This window comes from Pseudopipra pipra, chromosome 5 (assembly GCF_036250125.1).
Source record: "Pseudopipra pipra isolate bDixPip1 chromosome 5, bDixPip1.hap1, whole genome shotgun sequence".
Classification (NCBI taxonomy): domain Eukaryota; kingdom Metazoa; phylum Chordata; class Aves; order Passeriformes; family Pipridae; genus Pseudopipra; species Pseudopipra pipra.
Window position 1 is genome coordinate 23953030 of NC_087553.1, and position 17065 is coordinate 23970094.

A 17065-nucleotide genomic window follows, 5' to 3' on the forward strand; every position below is an offset into this window, starting at 1 on the left:
GGTCTGCACACAAATGCAGTCTGAAGAAACTTTCAAGCCCATACAGAGCAGAAGGAAACAGGCCTCACATTTGGCTGGTAGGTTACATTTTTTAAGTGACCTTTCTCAACTACAGCTCTAACTGATCAAATATCCAGATGTTTCACATCTCTGTCACCAGCAGAGATTACATTTCTTTTAAAGGAACAGGTTCTCTTAGTCCAGCAGCCCCTGCAACCTGCTGGGGTGCCTGGCTCCAGCCAGGCAGCTGTTTTCTTGAGTAAGGTAGGTGGCTGTCTGCAGTTTCATGCAGGAGTGATGATAGGTCCCATGTCCAACACAGTAAGTGCCAAAGTTTTCAAGGTCTGATTGATAGGCAAGACCTGCCAGCATCCAGTCAGATCACAGCAATTTAACAGGGACAGGTTGTACTGAAGATTCAGACTCAAAGTCTTGCACTTGAAAGGAAGCAGCTTAATTGGGCCCTCCAAACAAGTGGACATTCTGTGGGGGCAAAAGTGCTTCAAGGGTGCTTCAGAGCACAGTGTTTCTCTGATGTCAATCTGCTCTCCTCTCTTGACAGCCACAGGACCGGGTAGAGTGGAGTCATAGTTCCTGAATGGTTTCCTAGGATTTAAACTTGAAGTAGGCTTCAACTGTAGTAAAGGAAAAAAGGTGGTGAACTAGGGCAATACCCTGAACTGGAGTGGCAGGAGGGGAAGGAAACAGCATCCAGGCACTTACTTGCATATTCCTGTGGTGTCATGGCCTGGTTGATGACGCTAGTGAAGGCTTTGATCCACTCCAGCTGGTCAGTCTCTGTCTCGCAGGTGAAGAGGTATTCCCGGTCAGGGGTGACAATGGTGATGCCATAGTGCCAAGAGAAGTTGCCCTGTGTCCCTGAAGGCAATCCCTTCTGGACACTATATCCATTCTCTTTGCTGCCCACAAATACCTCACCCTTAGCAAATGCATCCTGCACATAAGAAGGGAAAGACAGTGATTTATGGAAATCCAGAAGAATCAAGGAATAATTACAATGCACCTAAGAACAGGAGAGAGTGTGTGAGGACCAGGGATGTAGCAACAAAAAGTTTTGGAGGTGGTCAGGGAATTCAGAAGAGCAGGGAGTCTATGCTCAAAGACTGTAGTGAAAAGGAATATCTAAGGGCATAGGTCTTGAGAGGTCTGAGAGAGAAACTGATGCTCCTGTCCCTCCATGTCACCCTTCCATCACCACCTTTACACTGCTGCTCTCCCTGTTACCATTGTTTGCAGGCAGCGAAACAAACACAGAAAGCATGTGACCTGAGTGGGATGGAAAGGGGAAGACTTAGAGCTCATCCAGAGCAGCTGGGGAACCTGCAAGCCACCCTAACTGAAGAGCAAAGATTCTGGTTGCACTTTGACCCTGCCCTCAGCACCGTTGCCTGCAGCTGCCCAGCAGTCAGATCTCCCCCTCACCAAAGGATCCTTGAAGTACATGAGTCTGCGGTGATCCAGTGTGAACCAGCGCTTCTTAAAGGCCTCTCTCTGCTGTGAAGGGAAGAGGTGACATATGTAAGGGGACAGTGCCCTCTGCTGTGAGCAGTACGAATGGATACCCAAAATTCATCCCAACCACTTAGAGCAAGCCCCTGCCTTAACTGCAACCTCCTCCTCGCCCTTTCTCAGCTGAGAGTGGGGGTCTGTATCGGATTTTTCAGTCCCAGCTGCTGTCCCCAACTCTTGGACTGTGGTGAAGGACTCCAAAGTTGAGACAGGAGAAATCTAGACGCTAAATACCTGTAAGGTCATGCACACACAGACACATGCAGAGAGATCTGTCGCTCTGGGAGAAAGCAGGGACTCTGGCTTCATCTACTTTCACATGTGTCCTTCCCCTTCCTTTAATTCTCCCCTCCCTTGGTGCACACACACTGTTCCCACGGGTGTCTAAAGAGTCAGGGGGGAATCGGGAAACAGCAGGAGAAAAACATTGAGGTTGGGAAAGCCAGTGGCTCTCTGGCAGGTCCCTGTTAAGATTTTTTCTAACATAGCAGCTCACCTTGGGACCAGTCTTCTCCATGTATCCCTCCTTCAAGAAATTTCTCGTCAGACGATTTTTAATCTGACAAAAAGGCAAGAGTAACATTCACCTAGCTGTGCTTCTTTGCTATTCGTTTCCCCTCTGCCCTTCCAATTCAGTCACCTTCCCTCAAATTCAGCCATCTTCTAAATTCATATTTCCTGAACTGCCTAGCCAGGAGTCACTTCTGCTTCCAAAATGCCCAGAAACAGCAGAAAGCAGTTGTTTTCTGACTGCCACAGGCCCTTTTAAACATACATTCTCATCCCTCTATCTAGACATTGCAATTTCCACTTCTGTACCTGGGGTTATAATAGTAACTAATGAACTCCTTTATCACATAAGCAGTGGGAGACTTAGCACTGCGTTCTAGTGCTGTCTTACCTCATTATCGCTGGCAATGGGAAATGCTACCTTCAGATAATGGAACTGTACAGAGCGAATGGCATTGAACCAGTCTACTACCTCCTGAAAATGGAAAAGGACAGAATAGAAAGCTTAGCCAGAGCAACAGTGAGCCATCTAAATTCACCTAGCCCTATGTTAACTACAAACTCTTAGCCCTGCACAGGACCATCCCCAAGAGTCACACCATGTGACCGAGAGTATCATCCAAACACTTCTTGAACTCTCTCAGCCTTGGTGCTGTGACCACTGCCCTGGGGAGCCTGTTCCAGTGCCCAACCACCCTCTGGGTGAAGAACCTCTTTTTAATATCCAACCTAAACCTCCCCTGGCACAACTTCAGGCCAGTCCCTCAGGTTCTGTCACTGGTCACCACAGAGAAGAGATCAGTGTCCACCCCCCTTCTCCCCCTCATGAGGAAGTTGTAGACTGCAATGAGGTCTCCCCTCAGTCTCCTCTTCTCTGGGCTGAACAAACCAAGTGCCCTCAGCTGCTCCTCACATGGCTTCCCCTCAAGGCCCTTCACCATCTTCGTTGCCCTCCTCTGGACACTCTCTAACAGCTTAATATCTTTCTTATGTTGTGGTGCCCAAAACTGCACACAATATTCAAGATGAGGCCGCCCTAGTGCAGAGCAGAGCAGGACAATCCCCGCCCTCAACCAGCTGGCGATGCTTTGCCTGATGCCCCCCAGGACACGGTTGGTCATCCCGGCTGCCAGGGCACTTCTGACTCATATTCAACCTGCCATCAAACAGGACCCCCAGGTCCTTTTCCATGGCACTGCTTTCCAGCATCTCATTCCCCAATCTGTATGAACATCCAGGGTTGCCCCATTCCAGGTGCAGAATTCAGCGCTTCTCGTTGAATTTCATATGGTTGGTGATTGCCCAGCCCTCTCATTTGTCAAGGTCTCTCTGCAGGGCCTCCCTGCCTTCAAGGGGGTCAGCAGCTCCTCCCAGTTTTGTGTCATCAGCAAACTTGCTTAGTATCCCTTCCAATCCTGCATCCAAGTCATTTATGAAGATGTTGAAGAGCACAAGGCCTAAGATGGAGCCCTGTGGAACCTCATTTGTGACAGGTCGCCAGTCTGATGTTACCCCATTCATTATCACCCTCTATGCTTGACCTGTGAGCCAATTGCTCACCCACCACAAGATGTGTTTATCCAGCTGTGTGCTGGACACTTTTCCAGAAGGATACAGTGAGAGACAGTATCAAAAGCTTTACTGAAATAAAAAAAAAATTATATCAAATGGCTTCCCTTGATCAACTAGGTGGGTTATCTTGTTACAGAAGGAAATCAGGTTTGATAAGTAGGACTTTCCTCTCATGAAACTATGCTAGCTGTGACCAATGACTGTATTGTCTTTCAGGTGTTTCTCAATACCTCCACAACTTTCCCAGGCACTGGAGTGAGACTGACAGGCCTGTAGCACGGCTGACCCGTTCCCCACATGCACAGGCAGCACATCTCCACATGGTCTACAGCAGCTCCTCCCACACAAACCAACTCAGCCTGTGCTCTTGCCCTGCTCCCTGCAGCAAAACTCTCCCACAGATACACAAACACAGAGCCAGAACCCCCGCCCTGTTACCTACAGCAACTCACACTCACACACCCCATCCTACCCATGTTTCACACTATTTAATATCAGCAGCTTCTCAAAGCACCTCATTGGCTTTGCAGTGTTTGATGATAAAACCAGATACCTTTCCACTTTCATGGTAGACAAATATATTACGGGTCTTGTTGTCTTTGAGATAGGTGATCTGCAGGCCATTGGGGTTCCCAATCTTCTCTGGCTGGAACGTAGCATTGATGACATCTATTTTAACACTAAGTTTGGGTTCTTTGGCCTGAAAGCAGAATAGCATTGATCACGCATGAGTAATCTAGAAGAAAGAGACCTAAGCTATTGACTAAGTGGGGCAAGACAGGGTCAGAGGATCTTAAAAAGTAATAACTGACCCTTCCCAACAAAATGTATCACACACACCCTTCACTATGTGGTGTGCTCAAGACCAAACAGTGGCTGAAATCACCCAATTTAGATTTGAGCTGTGCCTACTCTGGAAGTGCCAGTGAAACACTGAGAGTGTTTTTGACTTTACAGCTGAGCCAGTCTAAAGGCTAACTGATCTCAAAAGGAAAGAGCCCACTCTTTGAATCATAGAATCCTAAAAGCATTTGGGTTGGAAGAGACCTTTAAAGGCCACCTAGTCCGACCCTCTCTGCAATGAGCAGGGAACTCTTCAACTAAATCAGGTTGCTCAGAGCCCCAATCCAGCCTGACTTTGAACTTTTTCAGATAGAGTGTCCACCACCTCTCTGAGCAATCTGTTTCAGTGTTTCACCACCTTCATTGTAAAAGAATTCTTCCTTATATCTAGTTTAAATCTATCCTCTTTTAGTTAAAAACCATTATCTCCCTTGTCCTATCACAACAGGCCTGCTAAAAAGTCTGTCCCCATCTTTCTCATAAATCCCCTTTAATACTTGAAAGGCCACATGAAGGTCTCCCCAGAACCTTCTCTTCTGTAGGCTGAATCCCAACATCTGAATCCCAGCCTGTCTCCACAGAAGAAGTGTTCCAGCCCTCTGATCATTTTTGTGGTCCTCTTCTGGACCTGCTCCAACAGGTCCATGACCTTCCTGTGCTGAGGGCCCCAGAGCTGGATGGAGGGCTCCAGGTGGGGTCTCACAAAGGTGGAGTAGAGGGGAAGAATCACCTCCCTCAACCTGCCTGTCACACTTCTTTTGGCACAGCCCAGTTTACGGTTGGCTTCTGGGCTGCAAATGCACGTTGACAGCTCATGACCACATTTTCATCCATTATCCCCCTCATCCCTCTCCACAGCATTGTTCTCAATCCCTTCATCCTCCAGCTGGTATTGATACCAGGGATTGCCCAACTCAGGTGCAGGACTTGGCCTTGTTAAACCATATTGGCCCACGTCTTAAGTTTGTCCAGGTCCCCTCTGGACATCTCCTGCTCCTCCCTACCCTGAGCCATCCCCTCCTTTCTGACAGCATATTAGCACTTGCCCCACTCATTTCAGGGAGATGAACGAGCAGAAAAGTAGCCCTTCTCAAAACCAACCAGAGAACAGGCTTTTGCCAATTTATCTCACAATGGGGTTGGTTCCAGGGATGGTGCAGGATTACACATCCAGGGAAATGGATAGGGATGAAGTGAAAGATCAGTCCTTTTCTCAGCGGTGAGGGAAGCACAAAGGGAGAACATGAGGAAATGTCCCCCTGACAGTGGAAAGGGGACCCCTCTCCTCTGTGACATTTCTGTTATCATCCCCGGGCTGGGCTAAGCAAGGCAACCTCAGAAACATGCGTAGGAAACCAGAACATCTCTGTGACCCTGCTGCTCTGGGTGGAGTACTCACTGAGGTGGGAGTTGACCACCATACTCACATCCTGCTTGGTGAAATACTTCAGACATCCCTCTCTCTCAGACAAGAGGAACTTGCGGGGTAGGAACTGCCCATTGTCTCGACCTCGCTTCCAGAGGATGCCTTCCTTCACCCCTAGGAGCAGAAAAGCCGCTTTTAATAGCACCCCCCATGAGCACTGTAGGCATCAGAGAGCTGCACACAGCCAGGGGTCCCAGCCACCCCTCTAGGATAAAGCATATGATGGACTACTGCTGAGAACAAACACTTGAGAGGTGTCACCTCTGACTTACAGCTGAAGATGGTGGTGTTCCTGGGTTTGCAGCCCAGATAAGCACTCACCAAAAGACATTCCCAGATTCTTCTCACCCCTTAGTCTTTCTCTCACTGCTGCCTCTGACAGCATGAGAGCTGTCTCCTGTGAATACCAGAGTCCTGGCCCATGCAGACTCTGGTGTGGGACCAGAACTCTTCCCACTTGACTTTGCAGGCCTTTGGGCTGCAGCACCCTTTGCCACAGCACTGGCAGTGACATTTCAAAGCCAACAGCCATGGTTAGAGAGGGTGGCATGCAATAGGACAGAAATTCCTTACTGCAGAGGTCTGTCTCCATCAGGACATCAAATGCCCTTGAAAAATTCCAGCTGGTAATACCAGGATTGGACACAACCTGTGCCAGTGCCAGCCTATGCTTCCCACAATTTAATCCCCCCAAAACAATGCCAGTAAGTACCAGTTTGGTTCTCAGGAGTACTTGTGGGATTTGCAACACTGACACTTCATGATGGTGGGAAGTTTCCAGCAAAGGCAACGGTCAGGACATTTTGATGCTGTGCTCTGCTCTTACCATCAGAATATGGCAGCTGTTTTCCCAGCTCAGTGAATTCTTTGCGTTCATATTTGGCCCGTATCCACTGTTCTCTCAGCACTCTAAGGAGAGAGGTGACAGGTAACTCAGAAACAAACTAGAAGAACTGACAGAGAATTGCCCTTCCCCCTCCTGTGTGCAGCAACTTACTGGCAGTCATTGTAGGTTGGCTGGTAATAGTAAATAGGGATGTGAGCTTCGTATGTGGCTTTAGCCACAGCATTCCCATGCTTGGCCAGAAACTGTAGGGTTAGACAGAGAGTTAGTGCCTTGCCTTTGATGCAGACTCATGTGGACCTTTTTCTTTTCTAACCCACTACAGGGCTAGATGCATATCTAGCTCTAATGGAGCATTCTCTTTCCTCTTGCAACATCCCAGCAGTCTGGCTACAGAGAGGTGGGTCTCAAAGGTCTCATCTACTCTCAGACGTTACACTGATTGCACCTGAATCAACAGCATGCCATAAATGTCTCTTCCGTGGGGCTGGATGCACACACATTCAGTGGGTTTGCTGCCATGCCCCACATCTCCTGGAGAGTTCAACAGCTCTGCAACGCCATCTGGGAGGCCATTCCAAACCTCTTCGGTCCTCTTCCAAAGAGCAACAAGATACAGATTATTTTCTTTGGATCTCTAGAAAATATTTTCAGTCCCCTGGAGATTAGTGAGTTGAGGGGACTGTTAACGGGGAGAAGTCAAGTTTCTATAAATGCCATTTTTCTCAAAAAATCATTATATCTGGAAACTCTTCTCAGAGAATGGAATTGTCCAAGATTTTCCCCTTGGACTGTTGAAATCAAAAGGAGACATTGAGATTGGATGGTGTTGGCAAGTGGAAAATAAGTAACCTGGAGCAACAAAGACCCTTAGCCTTAGCAAGATACATTGCCTTTGCCATAAAGTAACAGGGCACAGGGAGGCACATAAGGCAAGTGCATCCTCCCTCTCCCAGTGAGTTATGGGGAGCTATCCCTGATTGAGTATCAGGAGCATGAGTAGAAAAGGAACAGATTAAATCAGATTACATCTCCAACCCTGTGAGGCCAAAGGGCTAATTTTTCCAGGACACTTGGTGTATAGCCTAGACCCAACCCACCCGATGTACCAATGGGGATAAAGATCTCACCTGCACCTGAGCATCATCCCAGTGGTCCATCTTCAGGGATTTGACTTTGCTGATGCTAGGGATGTTGCGATGAATTCCTGAACAGCTGAGGCATATAAAGACACCCAAAGTAGAGGATGCCCAGTCAGGATCTGACAGTATAAAAAAGGGTATGACTAGAAGTGATGAATTTTCCTGGCAGATATGCCCCACCTGAGAATGTAGTCCTGAGAAACAGAGAGCTGGGTGATGATAGTTTCATCTGAGCTGATTAATTAACACCCAAGATACAGACGCCAATCAGGAAAAAATACAGCTATTAGTCCCTCATTCTCTCTGTTTCAACCGCTTTGTCTGAATCTTTATTAATGTATACCCTGAAAAACTTCAAAGTGCTCCCTTTGCATAAAGGGTCACCCAAGATGAAAATAAAACCACCTCTGGGAAAAGACTCTAGGAGTTGTTTAGCGCATCATAGCAAACCCTCAACAGTATCTTGTTCAGGAAGTGGAAAACAACCTTGAATCTAAAATTTTCCTGGAAGAATTTAATAAGATAAAATGGTACTAATTAGTCCAGTCCTAATTTGGCTTGAGTGCTCCGTTTGGGGGGTTTTAGCAGCATTTGTAGGACCTCAAACTGGGTACCTTTTGAGAGGGCTAGCCCTTCAGTAAATGTAATCTCCTAGGCAAGTGTGGCAGGTTGTCAGTTCAGAGCTGAGTCATGGAGGAGACAATGCCCTCCTGAATCATGCCTTCTTTCTGGAGAAGTTAGGATTTCACTGGGAGCTTTCCTGTCAGGTCCTGACTGGGCATGACCTTGATTTGTATTTGAGAGCTAACATGACTACAACCCACAGTGCTGCAGCTATGCAGCCCCTGCTTATCTAGCACTCCCACATCCCTGTCCTTCTTCCCACCAGTGCTGTTGCAGCATCTCCTTCCTGCTCCCTTGCCAACACACGTCCAGGGAGAGGAAACGAATATCCAGAACAATGTCTTCCCTTCCTCTCCACCCCAGGCTCCTGTGCAGTCCAGATAACCAGCATCAAATAGCTGCTAGAGACCAGCCCCAGCTCCTTGCTTCCAACTCTTCCTCCAGCATCCTTCGACCACTCACCTGGCTTCCCGCAATCTGCGCACAAAGAGTTTTCTGCTCTTTTCCACACCTCCTTCAGGGCCCTCATGCTCCGCTCGTTTCCTCCGGCCATCCTCTCCTAATGGTATCCCCGCAGGCAGGGCAGGACAGGGCCAGGAAGGCAGCTGCCTGTGCCTTATGCACCTGCAGGCCAACGCAGTGGGTTGCCCAAGGGAAAAGGAGCCACCAGAGAGACAAGCTCTGGCAGACGGAGGGAAAAGGGGAAGGCAAGAAAAGCCTTAAGGTTAATGGAAAGGGTACGGAGGCCTGCCGGTGCACCTGAGCCGGCTGAGCACAGGCAGGGGCAAAGAGGCTGGAGGGTGAAGTGCACCCAGACTGTGAGTGAGGAGGAGGAGGAGACCTGCCCCATGGGCGTGGAGGGAAGTGCAGCAATTAACCACAGAACTGGTTTTTCCGCATTTCTGCTGGCGAAAGGACAGGCCAGGAAAAGAGCACAAGCAGCAAGCGAGCTGATAAAGGAGAGCTGGCTCTGGACAAGTGGCCGCCAGGCTGTGACAGGACTTGTGTCAGGACTTGTCACACTCTGTGGACTGGTGGGAGTTGCCTTTGGCTGCCCCTACAGCACTTCAGGAACTTCTACCAAAGTCAGCTGGCCAACACAGAGGCATTACACCCATTTTTAAGGCAGGAACAGGGGGGCAATAAAGGTTCAAGAGTTCAGCCAAAGTCACTCTTAGCCATCAGCCAAAAACATGGCAGTCTTTATGCCCCCACGAATTCGTGCCAGTACCTTTCACCACCACTACAAAAACCACAGCAGTCCAGCCAGGTCCTGCATCTTGGATACTCGGTGTCAGAGCCGTCCCTTGCAATTGCCTTCCCTGACTAAGAGGAGCAGCAAAGGCATCACTAACACCAAGCAATGACAGTAGCTCAGAGCTTTATTGAAGCATGTTCAAATGAAGAATTGCAAATTTAAACTATTTAGAGGAGTGACTCTTATTAAAGAGATGTAGATTTAAATCACTCAGGAGCGGCAGAACAAATCTCAGGGTGTGAGATCGGGTGCTGCACTGGCACGTCCGCACCGGGAAGTGCCATAAAATCTTTTGCTAAGAGGGAAGTGAAGAGGAGTGGAGCTGGAGTTTCCCATGCTTGACGCAACCCCCTGTCCACTCTACGCTGGATGCTAAGGCCGGGAACGGGAGCTTGGGACGTCCATGACCCTGGCTACTCTGCCCTGCTCGAGCCGGAGGGGGCGGGCGGCACAAAATGTCGGGCGGGGCAGGGGCCGCCCCTCGGGCCCCGCGGCGGCGGAAGGGGCGGGCGGCGGCGGCGGCGGCAGCGTGGTACCGCCATGGGCCGCAAGAAGAAGAAGGGCCCGGGCGGCCGTGAGGGGCGGCTGGTGCTGACTTTCGATGAGGAGAGGCGGAGGTGAGGCCGGGCGGGACAAGGGCGAGGAGGGGGGAAGGACGGCATCCCCCGGTCGCTAAAAGGCGGGGGGGGGCTCTGTGTTGCCGGCGGCAGGGAGTACCTGACCGGCTTCCACAAGCGGAAGGTGGAGCGGAGGAAAGCGGCGCTGGAGGAGATCAAACGGAAGCTAAAAGAGGAGCAGAGAAAGATGAAAGAGGAGGTGAGAGAACGGTCTTGTGTCCCCCCCCCTCTCCCCGCCGTGGTGGGCTGGGAGCGGGGCAGGAGGGGCGGCAGAGGCGCCGCAGTGACCTGTTCCATCTTTCAGCGGCACCAGGAGTACCTGAAGATGCTGAGCGAGAGGGAGGAGGCGCTCGGTACGTGCTGGGCCCTCGGGTGGGAAGAAAGAGGGATGCCTGTGGTCCTGGGGTGATAAGGGCTGGGGCAGGGATGCTCGCACATTGTCCCGAAACAGCAGCTGCTCGCTCCTCCCATGTCCCCCTGGGAAGCTGGGCAGCGATCTGAGCGGTGACCCCACAGCCCTCTGGCCCTGGGGGACAGGAGGTCAAGTGGGTTGTACAGAAGGGAAGGAGGCGGGAGGGCATCTCCAAGGTGTTCACCCGGGTCCCCACAGCAAGGAGAATGAGCTTGCCCTCCATGCCTATAGTGGTGGTGTTCAAGCCCTGCCTGCGATGGCTGGGTGTCACCCCTCCCCAGCACAGTACAGCAGGAACAGCAGTGTAAATCGTGACAAGTTTGGCACTTTGCAGTGCAGGATTTCTTTGTCTTCCCAGATGAGGCTGATGAACTGGAGCACTTGGTGACATCTCGGACAGAGTCTGTGAACATTGACCACCCAAACCACATCGTAACAGTGACCACCATCAGTGACCTCGACCTCTCAGGGGCACGCCAGCTGGGACTGACCACCCCTGTGGTAAAGCCTCTTGCTACCTCTCTGATTGTATCAGCTGTAAACATTCTTAGGGCTGGCTAGTGCTCCCTGAATATGCCTAAAGATTTGCAGCTGGCTGGGAACAGGGATGAAAAGGGAAACTCATAACTTTCGTATTTTTCCACAGCTTATGTTGGGCCTCTAAAGAGGAGGAAATGTCCTGTGTGAACAGTTCACTCCAAACTCCCTGGAATCCTTTGCTTGTTCCACCTGACCTTGATTAAGTGAAAGGTGGCACAGGACTGGATGGCAACACTGTAGTACTTTAAAAGCCGATACAACACAACAAGCAGCAAGATTTCAGACTTTGCTGTGTGGACTGTCCTCAAGCTCTTTCCCGTGTCCTGTCCAGAAAAATTACTGTTAGGAGGGATTTCTCTCTCTATGGTCCTGTGCTTGGACCACAAATAAGGAAACCATTTAGTTCTGGTTGTGGTTGCTTTTATTCTCAAAATACATTGTAACTGAGATCTTATATTTGTTTTATAAAGACTCTCAGGTACTGGTTGACTTGATCTCTTTTAATCTTCATGACTTGTGGCTGGATTTGAGCTCTTTGGGGAAGTGTCTGTGTTAACCTTTTACATTTGTAAGGTCATCTTCTAATCTGAAAATCCACTTAAAGAGGTCTTGATAGTAATTTAAGAAAAAAGCTGAGACATTTGGTTCATAATTTAGACTTCATTTGCATGGCCATTAAGATCATGCTGAAGTTTTAGGATCTTAGGGTGGATTACTATAGGTCACTGGTCATCCCTTTCCAAGGGACTGCGATAAGAAACCTTGAGACTTGCATAGCAAAGGATGTGGAGAATTAAAAAGTCTTCATCTGTGACTAGATGGTTCACAAAATAGGATGAAACTGAAAAGTCAATGGAAATGCCAGAATCACAAAACTGTTTTCTTTTTAAGGGAAAAAGTGATGGATCAGAAGAAGAGAAAGAGAAAGGGGAAGAGGTGGCAAACAAGCCTGTAAGAGCAATGCCCAAGAAGTCCAGAAACCCCTTCCTGTCTGACAAGTATGTATAGATTCATTCAGGCTTTTGCTGCTGTTAGTCTCTGGAAGCTGATCCAGAGGACTGGATTTGCTTTCCGGATTCGCGGCGTGGCTGCAGGAGGGGATGCGGTGCTGCCCGGTCGCTGCGGGCAGGAGCCAGCAGGGGCCGCTGGCGGAGCACAGGCTGCCCGGACGCTCCGGGCCCATCCCGCGGGCTCCGGTGACAGCGGCTGGAGGAGGAGAGTGGGCTTCGTGCTCTCCTCTTTACCTAGTCCTTCGTCTCGGCACATACTACAGGATGCAGGACTTCTCTCTAGGGTTGAAGGTCAAAAGATCTTAAAGCTGAAAGCTTTGACGTTCTCCACATTTTTCAGTATCCAGGTTTTATTACTACTCTGAGGGTGTGGAAAATTACTTAACTCTGTAGTGTCTGGCCAGCCCACTGATCCCAAAATTAATTTTGGCTGTTACTGCACATGGAGGCTTGCAGGTTTCCTGCACGGCTTGGAGTTCCTCTCGGGCATGCCACGGCTGGCATCCTTTCCTGCAGAGTCACACAAGGGCTCTTCTGCTATTGTTGTGGTGTCGCCTTGTTTCTGCAGCCTTTAGTCCCCAAACATTTTTCTCTTTCTGCCCTGCACAGAATCTCTGCTCTTACTGCCACGCTGCACATGCACAGCCGGAAAAAGACAAAAGGAAAGAGATCCCAACGTGGGCAAGGTCCACGGAAGAAAATCCAGAAGTCCAGCACGGGGCGAACCACCAAGACTCAGCGACGGAGACTGACAGGCAAAATGGGCCGTGACCAGGACTAACGGAGAAACTAATGTTCAAACCACCAGCTGGGACAGTGCTCCACATCTAGCCTGCTGCTCTTTGGGGCCCTGTTGTTGTGGGCAAGCAGCTTGTTTACTTGGTGCTCTGACCAGCAGTGAGCTCAGTTCAGCCTTTCTTTAGCCTCTGGAGCACTGGCCAGGGTGACTAGACACTCTTCCGATTTTTTTCTGCATTGATCTCCAGCTAAGTGTCTGAGTGCCACAGAGTCTCTTGAAAACTTCTGCTGAGGGTCACATTTGCTATTTGGTGTAACCCTTCTGTCCTTGGGCCTCCCCTTTCAGAGCTGATATTTGGCTTTGTCAAAGAAAAGGATCTAGGGCAGAGTGCAACAGGCACATCGTCATCACGGCAATTTGAGAGACTTGGAAGAGCTTTGCTTCCGCTCCTGCATCAGTGCCCTGGCATTTCTGCTGTGCAGTAAATCCTTTTTCCATGGAGACATGGTGACATCTTGTCTCATGCCACACCTGAATGCAGGAGTGCTTTTTGTTTTGTACCTGTGCCAGGTAAAGTTGGGTAACTTTTTGAATAAATTTGAAGTCGTTTTGCTAAGAAAAAAAGCCATTCGTGACTTATCTGAAGCATAACAGGAGCTGTGCTAATGCCAGTACCAGCTGGAAAGAGAGGGAGGTAATTCCTGGTGCTTAAAGGATATTGAAATCCACTGGTGCTTGGAAAATGGAATAGCTAGGAGCTATTTCTGTGGTAAGGCAGAGCCAGCCAGAGCAGGAATGGCTCATTCCATTGTCTGCTGAATATGCCGATCTTAACTGCGATAGCTCAGAGGAGTATGAAATGCCCTAATGCCCTTGCTGTATGTGGGTGGCCCTCTCCAGGGTGGGAGTGGCAGAGGCTGCCCTTGCCCTTTACCTCAGGGCTGCTGCAGTTGTTAGCAGCTAATTGCCTTTCTTCTTAGGACTTAAGTGTATGTTTTTTACTGTGGTTGCATTTGACGGGTGGGGGAAAAAAATGTTTGCGTGGCGAGATTGAGGAATACTGATGGCAAAACTCTGAGTGAATCCTCTGAGGAGAGCGAGCCCAGGCAGCATGCTGGCCTCTGTCCTGGAGTATCTGTAGGAAATGGCCGTTCTGCCTCTGTCAGCCAGGCCTTCTCCCTTGCCATATGTGTACTGGCAAGGAAATGACAAAGAAAGAAAAGGCCTCTGTGTCCAAAACCCACACCAAAAAAATTTGGAACCCAGAAACGGACAAGTAAATAGATTCCTCATGCCAGAAATGGGAGGGAAAAGAGTAAACCAGTGCCTGAGGCTTTGTGGAGGAACATCAGAACAGTGTTGATGGCCACCAGCCACTAAAGCAAATGGCACCATCCTCCATGTATCTCTCCATAGTTTCTTGGAGAAACTATGTGTGCACACACAAATTCTTCAGTGTGTTAAGGAGGAGAGTACAACCTCAACACTGACAGCAGCAACACAATTTCTGCTAAAGAGAGAGTTCTGAAGGGAACTGCGTGGCTCACATGCATATGGTAAGGAATGGGGTCCTTTTGTACCTCCCTTTCCTTTCTGAAGAAGGTAAATGCTGGGGAAGTGGACACTGTTATCCCATGTGCCAGGGGTGCCTTGTGTGCTTGGATTCCAAGTCCCATCCTGGGATGAGTTCTTGGGCACTAGTGCTGCATAATCTCAGTCACATCATTAAAGTGTGTGTGGTTTCCTTGCCTCCAAAACAGTTCTTAAACACTGCCTTATAGACCACTCCAGAAAGGGTATGGGCTTTAATGCATGACTGTAATCTATCTACCTGTCTCACTTGGGGTCATTGGGTGTTTCAGAGATGCAAAACCAAAACTCAGGCAAGGCCAAAAGTCTGATGCTGGACTGGATCTCATACAAAGTGTCCAAGAGGTGCTATGTGTGGAGCATAAAATATTTCTTGTTCTGGTTTGGGAGTTACATGCTCTATGGTGTTCTGTGTTGTTTGGTTTGAGAGGGATGGAGGAGGGAAGGAGAGGGAAGTTCTGTCTGGAGAGGTGTACTACACCAAGGGGACTGCAGCTCAAAGCTAGAGGACAGAGTGTAACACCGTTGGTCTGGATTTTAAGGCAGCTTTCCCTTCTCTCCAGGACGTAATGCCTTTGTGGAGTGACCATGGTCAGAAGGTGCTTCCCCATCCAAGGAGTTTGCTCTGGACCTGGGAAGGTCACTGTAAAGGAAATGCACCATCTGTCTCTGAAATCTGCTGGAGTGTGGACTCTGGAATATGGGTTGGTTGCCTTCCCCAGCCTGTAGACAGCCAGCCTGGCATGATAGCTGAGACAGTGCTGGATGACCTCATTGTAATCCTGATGGGATGTTAAGAGTGACCTCAGCAGCAATTCAGTTTCTGTCATTTTGCTGCCAGGTGAGCTGGAAAAATCTCACTTTTAGTTTGCTGTTTCTCTGGCCTTAATAACATCTTTCTCAAGTGTCAGCTGAAATCTCCAACAGCCTCCTTGAAAGCTTCCAGTTCCTGCTGGAAGATGAGTTTTCAAATGATATTTAGAAAAAAAAGCATATGGAAAAACTGAGAACATAACTGTTAAATCTTGTGCTGCGTTAACCATCAGGATTGTTCACTGCACTATTGATTTCTCCATTAGATCGATTAAAGCTTTATTTTGTAATGTAAATTACTGACTCAGCCCTAGCCCGCTGTCTTTGTTAAGCACAGGGTGTGCAGTTGGGCTACCCCAGGATATATTGAATCCTGGATATGAATTCCCACATGCAAGTTAGTGAATTGTTTGCCAGATGCATCACAGTTCATACCAGACTCTGGCTTAAAATTCTTGTTTGCTGCTTCCCATTGTTTTCAAGATGGATTTGAGCATTTCTGGTTCCCCCGCCCCACCCCAGCTGCTCACAAACAAGTTCAAGCTGTTCAGGAGAAGGCCACTTCCAAATATAAGGTACCTGCAAATATTAACATGTTAGTGCAGCTGCTGCCCCATAAAGGAAAAGCCGAGGCCAGCAGCTCCCTGTGAACTTCTTTTCCACAGGCTTTTTACGCGTGGCTCTGCAGCTGGGTCACCTCAGGCACCTACGCGTTGCTGTGCGTGTGCCCCAGGCACGCACAGAGATGCAAGGCTTTGACGTGGGCTGCCACACTGGGGTTTCCATGCATGATGGCTTTCACTGGCTAGACTGTGATTCCGCACACGTGCACACATAAAAATATAATTGGGATTATGGAGGATCAAAACCAGACTGAGAGCCAAAAAGGTCAGACAGTTGGGGAAAAATTGGAGCGCAGCGCAAAGGAAGAATGGTTGCAGCGTGTGCATGAGATGTGTGATAGTGCACTGTATTTATTGCTGTGTAATGCACTGTTTTCCAGAAATGAACTCAAGGAAAAAAAGTTACTGGGAGAGTGACAAGAACTTTTTGGGACTAAGGGAGCTGAATAAGGGGTTGTGTGGGGAAGATAGGTTTGAAGAGTGGATTGCGAACTGCCTTCGATGAGCAAACAAAAAGTGAAATCGAATTTTTTGTATTGCTTACCAGGGTCAGGAAGAGAAGGAGTTTGGAAGAGAAGGAATTTGAATTGTAGCAGGAGCAATGGAGGATGTTAAGGACGTTCCAGTAGAAACAGCAAGAGTCAGGCAGGGTTTGTGCTTGTCAGGTAAAGCCCAGATTAGACAAACCTCTCTGGGAAGTGTTGCGGGTAGGCATGACCTGTTGGAGCTGTGCTGGGAACACGGTGGCATTTGGCTCTCTCAGTGCTCGCAGATGAGTCCGCTGCTTTGGCACCTGTTTCGGGTTCGGGCGAACTCCTGAGGTGCTGCCTCCGGGGGAGCACCGGGGCAGACCGTCGGCAGGCGGTGGGGCGGTCCCTGGGGAGTTGCAGCCGAGGGGAAGGGCAGGGGGCTGACCCGCGGCCCGGTGCCCCCGCCGGGCGCAGCCTCCCCCCATCCCGGCCGGGACGGGTC

The 17065-nt window shown here is 49.3% G+C and overlaps 2 protein-coding genes across 3 annotated transcripts; one reads left to right on the top strand and one right to left on the bottom strand.

The window, feature by feature from the left end:
- Positions 1 to 69: 69 nt before the first annotated feature.
- LOC135414354 (arf-GAP with dual PH domain-containing protein 1-like) lies at positions 70 to 10264 on the bottom strand. The gene is made up of 11 exons (XM_064655052.1): positions 8954 to 10264; positions 7856 to 7986; positions 6879 to 6970; positions 6708 to 6790; positions 5883 to 5995; positions 4166 to 4312; positions 2432 to 2515; positions 2027 to 2089; positions 1444 to 1515; positions 724 to 955; positions 70 to 635 (listed from the first exon to the last, which is right to left on the bottom strand). The coding sequence occupies exons 1-11, from the start codon at positions 9042 to 9044 to the stop codon at positions 607 to 609; spliced, it is 1137 nt and encodes a 378-aa protein (XP_064511122.1). The 5' UTR covers positions 9045 to 10264; the 3' UTR covers positions 70 to 606.
- On the top strand, positions 10232 to 15766 carry NOL12 (nucleolar protein 12). 2 transcript variants are annotated; one of them, XR_010430677.1, is made up of 7 exons: positions 10232 to 10366; positions 10460 to 10565; positions 10671 to 10719; positions 11137 to 11279; positions 12210 to 12316; positions 12938 to 13637; positions 15221 to 15766. XR_010430677.1 is itself a non-coding variant. In XM_064655055.1 (6 exons), the coding sequence occupies exons 1-6, from the start codon at positions 10290 to 10292 to the stop codon at positions 13107 to 13109; spliced, it is 654 nt and encodes a 217-aa protein (XP_064511125.1). In that variant the 5' UTR covers positions 10232 to 10289; the 3' UTR covers positions 13110 to 15766. The 2 variants fall into 2 exon arrangements, 1 of the variants encoding a protein (XP_064511125.1); XM_064655055.1 differs by having other exon boundaries at positions 12938 to 15766.
- The last annotated feature ends 1299 nt before the right edge of the window (positions 15767 to 17065 follow it).

Bases quoted from the DNA above. Each gene is read 5' to 3' on its own strand.
- LOC135414354 (XM_064655052.1), bottom strand. From the start codon at position 9,044: ATGGCCGGAGGAAACGAGCGGAGCATGAGGGCCCTGAAGGAGGTGTGG. The intron at 7,987-8,953 runs GTGAGTGGTCGA...TTATACTGTCAG, and splicing joins CGCAGATTGCGGGAAGCCAG to ATCCTGACTGGGCATCCTCT. The intron at 636-723 runs GTAAGTGCCTGG...CCTTTACTACAG, and splicing joins GACACCACAGGAATATGCAA to TTGAAGCCTACTTCAAGTTT.
- NOL12 (XM_064655055.1), top strand. From the start codon at position 10,290: ATGGGCCGCAAGAAGAAGAAGGGCCCGGGCGGCCGTGAGGGGCGGCTG. The intron at 10,566-10,670 runs GTGAGAGAACGG...TCCATCTTTCAG, and splicing joins AGAGAAAGATGAAAGAGGAG to CGGCACCAGGAGTACCTGAA. The intron at 11,280-12,209 runs GTAAAGCCTCTT...TTTCTTTTTAAG, and splicing joins TGGGACTGACCACCCCTGTG to GGAAAAAGTGATGGATCAGA.